The 13017-nt window shown below is 39.2% G+C and overlaps 1 protein-coding gene across 2 annotated transcripts in view; it reads right to left on the bottom strand.

Annotated features, from left to right (window-relative positions):
- The window catches only part of LOC142374729 (glutamate receptor ionotropic, kainate 2-like), a 69429-nt gene that overhangs the window by 22575 nt on the left and 33837 nt on the right, over window positions 1-13017 (bottom strand). For both annotated transcript variants that reach the window (XM_075458503.1, XM_075458504.1), the window contains exon 7: window positions 124-267. In XM_075458503.1, the coding sequence (XP_075314618.1) occupies window positions 124-267 (144 nt within the window). The remainder of the gene's footprint in view (window positions 1-123; window positions 268-13017) is intronic.

Here is a 13017-nt window from a genome sequence, read left to right as displayed (position 1 = left end):
AGAATAGCAGTGATGTTCAAATGCACTGAGCCCCACAGAACAACAACAGAGCTAGAGTTCAGCAGATTCCACAGGTGAGGGATCAGGACAGGATGCACATTGATAGCTGTGATGGCCTCGTACCTCTTTGATAAGGTTGATGAAACGGCCTCCAAAGCGCCACGGCTTGTGGCGATTACACTGCAGAGAGCTGACGGTGATCTGCTGTGACTGCTGCACTGCCACCGCCACCACATGCACGGCATCATACATGAGTGCTGCATCCGTCTGCAAACAGGAAGTTAATATTATCAGATGTTTTTTATAAAACCTGATGCCCACCTTTCTTTCCTCCATTTTTACCTGTTGAGAAAAATAAGAAACCATTAATGTCTTGAGTGTCTAGCTGTACTTTTAGAGAATCTGAATGAGGAGTATTGCCAGAAGCAAATGCCCAGCACAAATGGCATGCCGTCTCAGCTTGTTAGTAAAAATATCCAAGAAACGTCTGAGGCAATCAGAAAGCTCTGCCAGAGACAGTTTCTCAGTGGATGGCTGGCCTGTCAGTGTGAAGACTAATGGTTCCTGATGGGTGTGCCTGTTCTCCAGAAAGAGGGAGTGCAAAACAGGCACCAGTGGAGACGGAACAACTCTGACTGGTCCACTCAACATGCTAGTACAAAGCACAATGAGAGGCTGGGATACGTGGTGAGTTGCATTAAAACATGTCCATGCTAACTATCTCCATAACTCAGAAATAAGTCATCAAAGGGAGTAAATGCTCAAGCTTGAATTTATCACTCTGGCATGCTGAGATTTATCTTGATTGCTTCAGTGGGCACACATGAATGTGTTTCATGCTGTCTGTCCAAACTGTTTGAGAGACTGCATTTACCCAGGTCAACACATTACAGCTCAGCTCCGATCCCATTTACATGGTCCCACACCAGCTGAAATACACTGTGGTGATCTTATTTGACAAGTCCTGGATGACTGACTTGCAAAAGAGTATGAAAAATGACCACAGAGTATTTGTAGCTTCAGTATAGAAATTTAGTGGGTGTCCTTGCCGCCAGAGAGAATGAGCAAGGCTCCTGCACACCTTATATTGGATCCCTATGTTCTCTCCATAGGTGCACCGAGGCATCCATTTCATCAATGTGGAAGAAAAAGGGATGTACAGAGGGGTGGCAGGAGCAAAAGTATGCACTATGTGCAATTTTTTTCAAGCCTTATTAGTGTTGACAGGCCGATTACAGAAATAAATCTTATATTCATCAGGGAGGGAAGAGGAAATTGAGAATAGAAAGGAAGGGATAGAGCTTGTGTGTGGTTACAGTGATGGCAAGGTCTGTTTTTAGCCTGTCCCCCGTTCTCCTGTGTTTTCATAGTCGGTGGCTGCTAATGTCAAAGGCAGTAGCAGATCAGAGAATGGGAGGCATCTCTCCACTCTTTTATCCTTTCTGCTTTCCTGGGAAAGGGAACAGCTCGTGCTATATCTGCTCCTCCAGTGCCAACAGTATGTCAGTGTGTGTCATTCCAATAATCTGTTTCTTGAATAGAGAGAATTTTACACGTGACCAGCTTCCAAATTCAAAGACATGCAGATTTTTTGGTGTATTTGAAAAGGGTAGGGCAATATCAGTTGGGGCAAGTTAATGAAAATAATGTTCCCTTTCCATTTACAAGAATAAATGATCCCCTTTAAATTAATTTATTCAACAAATCTACCTTTTTCTTTTGTTTGGCTGTGCCATTGTACATTCATGCAATTCAAATAAAATCTCCCCTTGAACCATTTGTCAGAATACTCTTCGTAGATGCCTCTTCATTTCAGTTCTTGATGTGACCTCTCAGCTCTCCTCCACCAGCTTTGACGTATTTCTTTCAAAATGAATCAATATCACATTGCGATTCTTACATCTACAAACTACTGTCTGCACTGAAGTTTCAGTAAATTGGCTTTAAATATATTCTGTTAAACCTCTGGGAATAGGAATCTGACAACTTGTTTACGAAAAACAGATACAGTCTGAAAACTTCAGCTTGGAAGTTTATTTTTAGGTTGCTTTTATTGCTGAAATACATCCAAGTGTAAAATCCAGCTGGATTGTTTTTAGCACAGCCTTGATATGTGAGCAAGCTGAACATTCACTTTACGAAAGCTTAACAGCCAAACTTGCACTTTTACTCTCTTACTAACTGTATTGTTCTGTTTTTTTCTCGAAGAGTACCTCCATGAAATAGTTTATTCTAGAACTTTGTGGCACTTTGCAACTTCACAAAACTAAACTGTCTCATGGTGACACGTTCTCATTTTGTTGCCATAAAAACATTTGCTATTTCATTATAAGATGTTAATAGTTTCAAGGAAATTTGCATAATTATGCGCTGAGAACAAGAGGGCATATTTAGTTTGCTTTGATGTTTTTTAAATGTACAAAAACAGAAAAAAATTATTTTTCTTTTTCCTTTTTTTGCTACTCAGTGGCATTGCACAATAAAAGCATGAGAAAAAAAAACAACCTAAAACAGGAATTGAAATTCAGCTAGAGATAAGATAGAAAAATTAGAAAATAATAAAATAAAATAAAGTTGAATTAAATGAACACACAGGAGCTGTAAAAAGTGCACACAGAAAAAGTTAGATTAAAATCACAGACAACAACTCACAATGGGTTAAAGGCCAGAGGGTTAAATTAGATTTTTAAACAAGTTTTAAAAACAGCAGGAGAAAGAGCTTGTCTGACCTGCAGTGGCAGCTGGTTCCACATTTTGGGAACCGCAGCTGAGAAGGGTCTGTCTCCTCTTGATTTATAAAATGTTTTAGATACTGTTAAAAGCATCTAGTCAGCTGATCTGAGAGCGCATGATGGCATGTAAGGGGGAAGCAGCTCAGAAATATAAAGAAAAATTGGATGGATTCAGAAATGGCCAGTGAAGAGGCGCAAAAACTGGATTGATGTGCTCTTGTTTGCCTGTATCAGTTAAAAATGGTGCAGCAGCGTTTTGTACCAGCTGCGTGACAGGGAAGCCTGGCTAATTCCAATGAAAAGCGAGTTACAATAATCCAGGCGTGAGGTAATAAAAGCACGAATCACTGTCTCTAGGTGGCGTCTAGACAGGAGGGACTTGATTTTAGACAGCTGCCTCAGCTGAAAAAAAAGCAGGATTTAACCACGGCATTGATGTGTGCACCAAGTTTTAGGCTGGGGTCCATTTTCACATCTGAATTTGTGATGCTGGATTTTTCATGTGGGGCCAGAGAGGCGAGCTCAATGGAGGGGGTGCAACTGGAACCACTGGATTTAAACACCATGACCTCAGTCTTTTTTTTAATTGAAATTGAGAAAAAATTCAGTGCTATCCATCCCCTGCTGTCGCTAGGACAATCAAGGAGAGGCTGAACGGAACATAGACCATCGCATTTAAAAGGAAAATAGACTTGACAGTTGTCTGTACAGAAGTGAAACGAGATGCCGTGCTTACTCAAAATAGGAGTAGAGCAAGTAGAGAGAAAAGATGAAAGGTCCAAGAATGGAGCCTTGTGGCACTCCTCAGGGGAGGGCAGCATAGGAAGAGGTAATATCATGAATCTTGACACAGAAACTCCTGTTAGAGAAATAGGACCTGATCCATTGCGGATGCCCACATATTGCTCCAGCTGGGAGAGGAGAATGGCATGGTCCACTGTGTCAAAATCAGCTGTTAAACCCAAGAGCACAAGTAGCCCATAGTCCCCAGAATCCATAGCTAAAAATATACCATTATAAACCCTTAAAATGCAGATTCAGTGCTGTGTTGTGGTCTTAAATGTGGACTGGAACACTTCCAGAATTTTAAGTTCATCCAGGAATGCCTTCAGTTGGGTGTAGGGAATTTTTTTTCAAGATTTTATACAGTAACTTAGAGATGGGCCTAAAATTAGACAAAACAGAAGGGTCTAGGTCAGCAAGGGGTTGAACCACAGCATGTTTAAAGTTGCTTGACACCAAATTCCTAATAATGCAGCTGGGAACTTGTTCCTGGTCCACCTGTTCCTGGGACATGTGCATCGCATTGGTGAAAATCACCCGACGTTAGTGATCATCTGGTTACGACACCATCCACCTAAACATTGGTGCAAAGGCATTTACTCCTCAGATTACACTCTGATAAATTATCTACAGGATGAACTGAAATAAACCTGATTCACACTGGCCCCGCACTGTAACCCACAGGACCCAAAGTTAGTAAAGGACACCACAAGAGGTCCTAGATCCTTACCCCAAGAGGGCCAGAGCTGCTACACAGGTGGAAAGGCAGTTTTAATCTCCTGGCTAATTAGTGTAGTATAAAAATTCAAGATGATTAAACAATTCTTGGAGGAAATAGTTGCTTTATACACTTCTAGTAGTTGGCACTACATTGTCCAGATTCCAGATTTGTCATTGCTATGCAGTCACATAAAAATCAAATGTTGTTTTGCCTTAAAAACTAAAAAACTGAACAAATTAAAAAGCCTTTCAGTGCAAAAAAAGAAAGAAAAATCAAAGAAATTAAATAAAATACAACAAATGAAAAAATAAATAAATGCCGAATAAAAATCTTAAATAAGCAGTATTCAGACAAAGCTACAACAATATGCACAGCAACTGTGCATGTTCTTCAGTCTGGTTGCCGACGGACAACAACTCTTTTTTGGATATATAGCTCCTGAGCAGATGCTCCTGTACCTTCTTTTGATGACATGAGAAAGAAGAGACTGTGAGAAAGATGAGAAGGGTCACTTATTAGGCTGTCTTCTCTATGGGTGCCCCTCTAGCTATAGATGTCACCCAGAGATGACAGTAGCGTTTACCAATGATCTTCTTTGCTGTTCTCACAACTGTCTTCTACCACTTTCTCTCCTCTGCTGTTCCTGAAACAGGAAATTAAGCACTATGTGAGGATACTTTTAGTGATGCCACGATAAAAGACATTCATGGTTGTAGTGGAGAGGACTGCCTCTTGAATCTACAGAAAAGATGGAGGTGCTGCTGGGGCTTCTTGACGACAGCTGTCGTGTTATCGCTGGAGGTCAAGCCATCAGCCAGATGAAATCCTGGGAACTTGGTGCGTTTAACTCTCAACATGAAAGCCACAGATGATAAGCGAATTGTGGTGGTTTGTTTTGGTCCCCCTGAAGTCAATAATCATGGCTTTTGTTTTTTCTCTTTTGAAAGGGGGGTTGTGGGATTTGCACTTGTTTGGCAGCTGTCATTTGGATGTTGGACACTTGTGAATTTCTTTGCAGAAATACAGCAGCCAGAATGATACCATGAAAGCAGATTGAATCAAAACAGTACAATTGCACACTGAACAGCTGAACACAGAGCTGAAACTTGCTGTAAACCTTTTTTTTGTCAAACAGAACTCCATATTACTATGCCACTTTGTTTTCACGTCATTTGATAGATTGTTGTAGTAAAATATCAACAACAATAAACACATTTCTAGAATACACATTTCAGTGTTATTTCTTTGAACGGCAAACTTCAAAGTACAAAAACACAGAGAGAATGCAGCCCAGGTTGGTGATGTAAATAACAGAGTGCTTTACGATGATTCATGTGTACGTATCCTTTTTCACAGTGTTTTGAAAATGCCTTATAATCCCCTACAACAACAGTTTGTTAGCAGCGGTATAAAGAGGTTTTATCTGGCCAATGTTAGAGACAGGACTTTGTTTATGGTCACATAAACATTGATCAGACCCATGAGTTTATTTGAGAACAGGATATTGGATGGGGCACAGTATAGACACAGATCTGCAAGCTGTTATGTTTGCACACTGACAGAAAAATAATCCACTGATTCCTCTATCAGCCTCTTTGTGTGACTGATTTATATTATTCTGTTATATTCTCTTCCCACTTAACCATTCTGGAAATATTTCTCCCATCTTTACTTTTACATAGCTGTGATAAATCTAATATTGCCTGGTTCAAATGATTTATAAGGCAAAGATCTTCTTCCTACATGGAAGCAGAACAATTGCTGAAAATCCCTATATGATGGGAACAAAAAGAGGCTGGCTTCAAGTGGTAGGAAAACCAAAGGGGAAGAAATATGAAATGATAGATCATGGTTCTGGCAGATTGCATTTAATATAAAAACAATCCAAGAGCGATCTTGATATTTATTGCAGAGCCAAGCAAAAGTCCTGTGGGGTGTTTTAAGTGCTTTAAGTGGAATAAATTTTGTACCTTTGGGAAACTGAAACAGAAATGGAAAAAGGGTTTTAGAGAGAATGCCCAAAACCCTTGTTTCCTTGTCCTTTGTCTCCCTACCTTTACACACTGACATGAAATCCCACAGTCCTCTTTTGCATCTGCAAACATACAAGTCTAGAAAACATTTTTTCCTTCTGACAACTCATATCTTTCCATGCCTTGATGCCTTTGTTCAACTTTGCATCTTGTCCCTCAAAAACATTATACTTGAGTATGCAAATACCAACACACACATGCAGAAGCCAATTAGCAAGACATGTGTGTACCGCACACATTTAAAACATGATCGCAATCAGACATTGTGACAAACACTAGCTTGCAAGCTTCCCACTGGTATGCCTCATTTGTTGCCATTGCATGCTGTTTCCTCATTTGGAAGAGGTGAACCTCACTCCCCTGAAGCAAGCTGTTGTGGGTATGTGTGTGTTTATATAAATATATTCATTTTTGCTGCATAAGTATTCATACCAGCTCTTCACCTGTGCATAATTCAACATGGTAATGTAGCACGCTAAAAAACAACATCTCTCTTTCTCTTCTCGCCTCCTCCCAGACAGCTGTCCCCTTCCTGGATTTCCTATAAACATACACAAACCCACACAACTACCCCACCTGTAATGGACATGTTCTGTGTCTGCTTATGTGCACTGGAACTCCACTATTTATGCATATTGTATACATATGAATAATCTGAATTAGATTAGCTTGGACCTGTTATTCACCATGCATCACTGGGCTGCAGCTCCAAGGCACAGAGCAACAACCACACGCGCTACCATGCAGAGATATGCACTCTGACAAAAACACACCCCGCCAGCATTGCCACCAGCATCAAGAGTCACAATGTCAGCGGGAGATATGGAAGCTCTTTGTTTTCTTGGAGGTGAAGTCACTCTGCCCTCAGATCACAGACAGACCCATGGGGTTTGATGATTTGATTGAAGAGGGAGGTAATTATTCATTTCATTTCATACTTTATGCGTAGCTGTGCTGCTTTACTGAGCAGTCGGTGCAAGTATTAGATTAGAAAAAAAGATAATTTTTCTATAACTTAAAATTTAAAGCATCGTTTAATGCAAACTATATTTGCATCATATGACATTCTGATTCTAATTAACTGGACATTATTGGTGCTGTATTCCACCCAGTGTAGGAAAGAAAGTGAACTTTAATTGCACAATACTTTATACATGGTATGAACAGTCATGACTTACAAAAACAATTTAGAGAAATAAATTTATGTTCTTGATTCTTATTTGCTTAATGAGAGCTCGAAGATCAATACAACCCTTTTGTCCATCTGTTCCATACAAAATTGGAGCCAGTTGTTAAGTTATTATCTGCAATAATGAAATACCATCAGGGAGATGTCTGATTGGTCCCTTATTCATGCAGCATGACAACACCAAACCTACAGCCAAAGTCGTAAATAACTGCGCTATCTTCAGCTGCGACAAGTCCGGAAACAGATAGTATGGGTCCTACAGATCCCTGATCTCAACGTCTTTGAGCAATTCTAGGATTACTCAGACACAGCAGACACTGAAGCAAAACATACACCGTATAAAAGACGCAATGTTGCCATCTGCTTAGAAAAAGGGAAGCCAGTTTGGGAGTGACTTACCAATAAGGCTCAATGTCTCCAAAACATCTTTGGCTTCAATGGATTCTCATTTAAAAGGTGTCAATTTCGTCCAGAAAATACATATTAAATATCTTTCTTTCACACACTGGTATTTAATTTGATAAGGTCCTTTCTTCAGATTATTTGAATCTTATTCATATATTTGTTTATCTATTTTTCAATAATTCAAAACGTCCTGTTGGAGCACAAGAGAGAAACCCACATTCAACTTTGAGCAACTCGGTCTCTGGGAGAGAGACACATCAACACTTCAGTGTCCTGGTGGTCTGTTACAGATAATTCCATAATTAAGATATTATGCATCAAAGAGAGATTAGTTTGGGGGCGTCACTGGCTTGATGGACATGATGGGAGTCTGTGGGAGTAATTGCCAAGCTGCTGAGAAGTAACAGAAGGTTTGTTCACTGGCGAACTCCAGTCCAATGCACAGGATATGTTTCCATCAGAAAGTCTTGTTGTTCATCAGCTTTTTAATTCAGTTTTTTGGTCCAGTGAAATTCTGGCTTTTTCTTCGGTTTAGGGACAAATAGACCCTCAAGGGATTCTGATTTCCTTCTCTTTTTCTAAGTAAATGTTTATTTTCTCATAATGGCTTTCAGTTTAAATGCACCTAACATGGAAATTAATCTCCTTTAAGTAGGGTGTGTAAAATGCTCCACAAAAGTTGACACGGAGTGTCTAATTCCCAGAGTGTTCAGGGAAGAGTTTTAGCATCCCAATTAAAATCATACTTTTATGAATTATGAATTATGTATGAATCTAATAACCAACCAAGATACAGTTACCCAATAATTTAGAGCTCCCTTTTCTTGTCCAGATTACCCATCTCACACAGCCATTATATAGTCTTTGCTGCATAACAGACTCACTTAGCGAGTGATCCAAAAGCTGTAAATTGATTTCAAACATTACTTGAAGGTATCGCTCTTGCATTATTGCTACCTAGGATATTATTTCTGTCGCATGACCAAACTGTATCATGTCTGAGGCCATGGGCACCACAACATTGCTATGAGGGATATGTGCTATATGTTATTGAAAAATATGTTTTATGACCCAAATGTATTTCCAAGGAAGTTGATTTACAAAAAAATCCCCAAAAAACCAAACACACACAAAACAACTTAGGCTGTACTGTATCCATCTACAATAGCATAATGGGGACTACAACTATAACCATAATATCACAGAAATTATTCAATATTCTAAATAAAAAACATTCGGAAAAAAATATTTAATTCTTGCTGCAGATGAAGCTTTATTATTGTCATGGCTTCCATATCTAAAGGTTAGACTGAGCAACTAAAGTCCCAAATATGGTTGCAGTAGGCCTTTTTAAAAAAATAATTATTCTGCTGCTTTGGAAAAGATGGAGATTAGGGACTACATGGTTAAACGATCTGAGGACTATAATGGCCATCAGGTAAAATCTCATTAAGAAACATTTAACCCCACTGCCTAACCTGCAGTGTTAGCAACAACAACAAAACAGATCACAATGCATGATGGGAAGTATTGATTGACATAATGACCAGCTCTTGTGAACTACATTTATTGATCCATGTAACAACAGAATGTGATATAATGGGCAAAACTTTTTCAAAGCACTACAAAATGGCAATTCAAATCAATTTACACAATTAAACTAAAGTTTGATACAATCTAATTTAGTTCAGCTTTACATAGTTGACTATGTAATGAGTTAGCTGATGTTTCAAATACAGGTATGGTTACCTCGAGCTCAAACAATCGAAATAGCCATCACCAGATGCCAAACTTGAGTCCTGAAAGCAGTAATTAGCAAACCAAAGGGTGATGCCAAGATGGCTTCTTCCACGTGATATATATACAGCAAACAGTACAGTTTGTCTTACAATTAAGAAAAAAAAGGTTTCAGCAGATTTTGGGAGGATCAGAAATAAGCCAAACAACATTTTCATTCTAGGTTGGTGGAGGACAACAGATACCTGAGTGTTAACCTGGACAACTGTCTGACCTGAAAATGCAGCACTGAGGCTGTCAAAAAGAAGAAACAGAGCAGACTCTACTTCTTGAGGAAGCTCAAGTCCTTCACTGTTTGCAGCAATATGTTGCGTATTTTCTTCAAGTCTGTGGTGTAGAGTGCAATCTGCTTTGCAGCCATCTGTTGAAGCAGCAGCACCAGAGCCCATGACTCAAAGATATTTATGAAACCGATAAAGAAAAAGCTGGCTCTGTGCTGGGGACAGCTCTTGAGCTCCTAGAGCTGATTGTGTAAAGAAGAATGCTGCAAAACTACTACTACTCCTCCTACTACTACTACTCCTACTACTACTACTACTGCTATTACTCCTCCTCCTCCTCCTCCTCCTCCTCCTCCTCCTCCTCCTCCTCCTCCTCCTCCTCCTCCTCCTCCTACTACTACTACTACTAGTACTACTAGTACTATTACTGCTAATACTAATCATAATAATAATAATTATAGCAATAATAACTTAACTTTTTCGGGTAAATTAAGAGAAATTTCTTTATTTAAACAAATGGTTGAAAGTAACTTTACATTTCACTGGAAACATACAGTATACTCATTTTTAGCATTAAATTCCGATGCAATGTGGACAAGATGGCAGACCCCTTTTTTCTATTTTTTAACCTCCACGAGTTAATGGGATACACTATAATCAAGTGTGCTTCACCAAACATAAAAACAAGATATTAAACGGTTCAAAAACTAATGGTTACAAAAGTATTGATTTGATTGAAGTTTACCTTTTTCTGTATTGTGAAAACTTTGATAAATATAAAGATATTCATGCCGATTTGTATGATATTTTCTTTTTGCTTTTGATGCCTAAAAGAGCGTTGTGTTTCTGTCACTGATGTGCCTTAAGAGGGTGACGGAACTGAGTCACTGCATTGACAACTGTGTAAATGTTCGGTCCTAGCAGGACAATTTTGGAAATGAGAGTTGAAAAACACTAAAATGCGACATATGTGATTTATGGGGCATATTATGGCTGTTTCAGGTCTCCTCATGGAAAAGGGAGAACAGACAGTGTCAGATCATTATGGTGAGAAAAAAGCCCCTCAAGTGATTGCAGGTCAGCATACTGCCATCTCTCTCACTGTCCACGACTTTTCCACTCTGTCTATCCTTCTCTTTCCTTTTGACTGAATATGTTTTTCTAGTTCCTCCTCCCTTCACTCCCATCTCTTTCATCCCCTTTCATCCCCTTTGTCGACCTTCTGCCCTCCCCTGCTGCTCTCTACAGTATATCACTGAGCCGTGTATGTGAGCATGCCTCTGAGTGTGGATATATGGCAGGCTTTGCCAGTGCTGTCAATGTTACTTCTCCACTTTTTCTTTTGTGTATTAAAAGGTTTAATCCCTTTCTCACATTGAATTTCCACATGCTGAGGCAACAGAGTAGGCCGGCTGCATTTAAAAAAAAGTAAGGATTTTGTCAAGTAAGACTGGTTTCTTTCAGCAAGAACCCCACGGCAACAGATTCATTGATGGTGGCTGGATTTATGGGAAAGTACATTCATGGCTTCATTGTAGATTTAAGAACACTTTAAAGAGGGATAAAGGACTACACTGCCAAGGTTTTGCTTTAAAAGAGAAGATCCTCTGAGATCGGTGAGAGAAATCTGTTTGATGTACGTCCATATACATTGATTTAGTACTGCTGCAACAGTATTAAGGTGCCCTTATCAAACTCTGACAGAGGCATTCTTGTTGAGAAAACCTCCATTTTGACCTTACAATGCTCTTTTATCATTGTCTAAATGATCTTCTTGTTTGAAGCATAACTTCTATCATCGATGTAGCCTCATAGTTTTTTTTATCCTTTAATGTCAACAAATTGTGTTTGAACTTTCTTATAAACAGAAGCAGAATTGGAAAGACAGTTAATACCTTTATCAAACTTTGAAAACAGTTGGTTGACACAGCTAAATGAGCGAAGCAGTTCAAATATGCACATAACTATCTGGTCCCTCCTTTGTTTGCTCGAAACAAACTACAGCTTAGACTGTCAGAAACAATTTCTTGCATACTAGATTTTCCCTACTATGCTCTCTCTGGTTTTAAGTTTTTTAAAGTTTTTTTTAAGTATTAATTTGGTAACCAACAGGAATATGAATACATAAAATATTAAATAAATTTGGACGGGCTGTCAGATGATCAGGACAGTGATTTCAGTTCACCCAGTGATGAGTGTTTGTTTCTGCAGGTTTTTGAAATCCTATATTTCACTCCAAACCACAAAGTGGTGTACCAACCAACTGACATACCTGCCACTGCTATCTCTGGAACAAAGCTACCCTGTAGCATGGTTAAAAATATCTCAAATTATGACTGCACATCAGAAACATCAAATGCGATGCAGAGTCTAAATATTTTATTAAGTCTAACAACAGAGGCTGTCATTCCTCAGAGCAGTATTGTCCCACCAGGTCCCTCGGGCAACAGCATGCTGCTGGCAGCACGGTCCAGTCAGAGTCCATTCTAATTAACACCATGCTGCTTTACCTACATCTGATTAAGTAGCTGTTTAACATGATGGTCCAACCTCATATTTAATCAGTCTCCAGCCAGGTTTCCTATAAGATGCTCACCGGTGGCCTCTCCACAGGTTTTGTCTCCTCTCAGCTCATCATCCTTTTCCAAAATTTCCAGAGGTACAAAATGTGCAACATTCAAAACCCTTTTAAACTGGCCAAGGGAAGTATTATGATTAAATGGTAGATCACTTAAGAATAAAGGCTTCAGCTGTGGCAAATACAAGTTAGAGTTGGACTCTACAGGGGAGGGCTGTTGAAGGAATTTTGCTACCATCTGGTTAGCTCTGGTGGCCAGAGAACAGGAGACAGCAGAAGAGTGGGGAGGTAGGGGGGTTAAATAGTGTGGAGGGAGTCCCAGCCTAATTCATACTGTAAACAATACAGTCAGTGTTAATTACATCAGAGTTACTGCTAAGCAGTGGGTATTTTGTCGAGGTCTGTCCAGAAAACCAAAGCAGGAGGATGTAATCAATTCAATAAAAAAGTGTGATCAACACAAAAATCAGCTGAATCTGGATGACAAGATACATTATGTATTATGAACATAATGAACTTATTCATATAATATTCATATATATGTATATATTTATATCT

The sequence above is a fragment of the Odontesthes bonariensis genome, chromosome 24 (genome assembly GCF_027942865.1).
Source record: "Odontesthes bonariensis isolate fOdoBon6 chromosome 24, fOdoBon6.hap1, whole genome shotgun sequence".
Lineage (NCBI taxonomy): Eukaryota > Metazoa > Chordata > Actinopteri > Atheriniformes > Atherinopsidae > Odontesthes > Odontesthes bonariensis.
The sequence above is the reverse complement of the archived record's forward strand: the minus strand, read 5'-3'. Positions and strand labels throughout refer to the sequence as shown.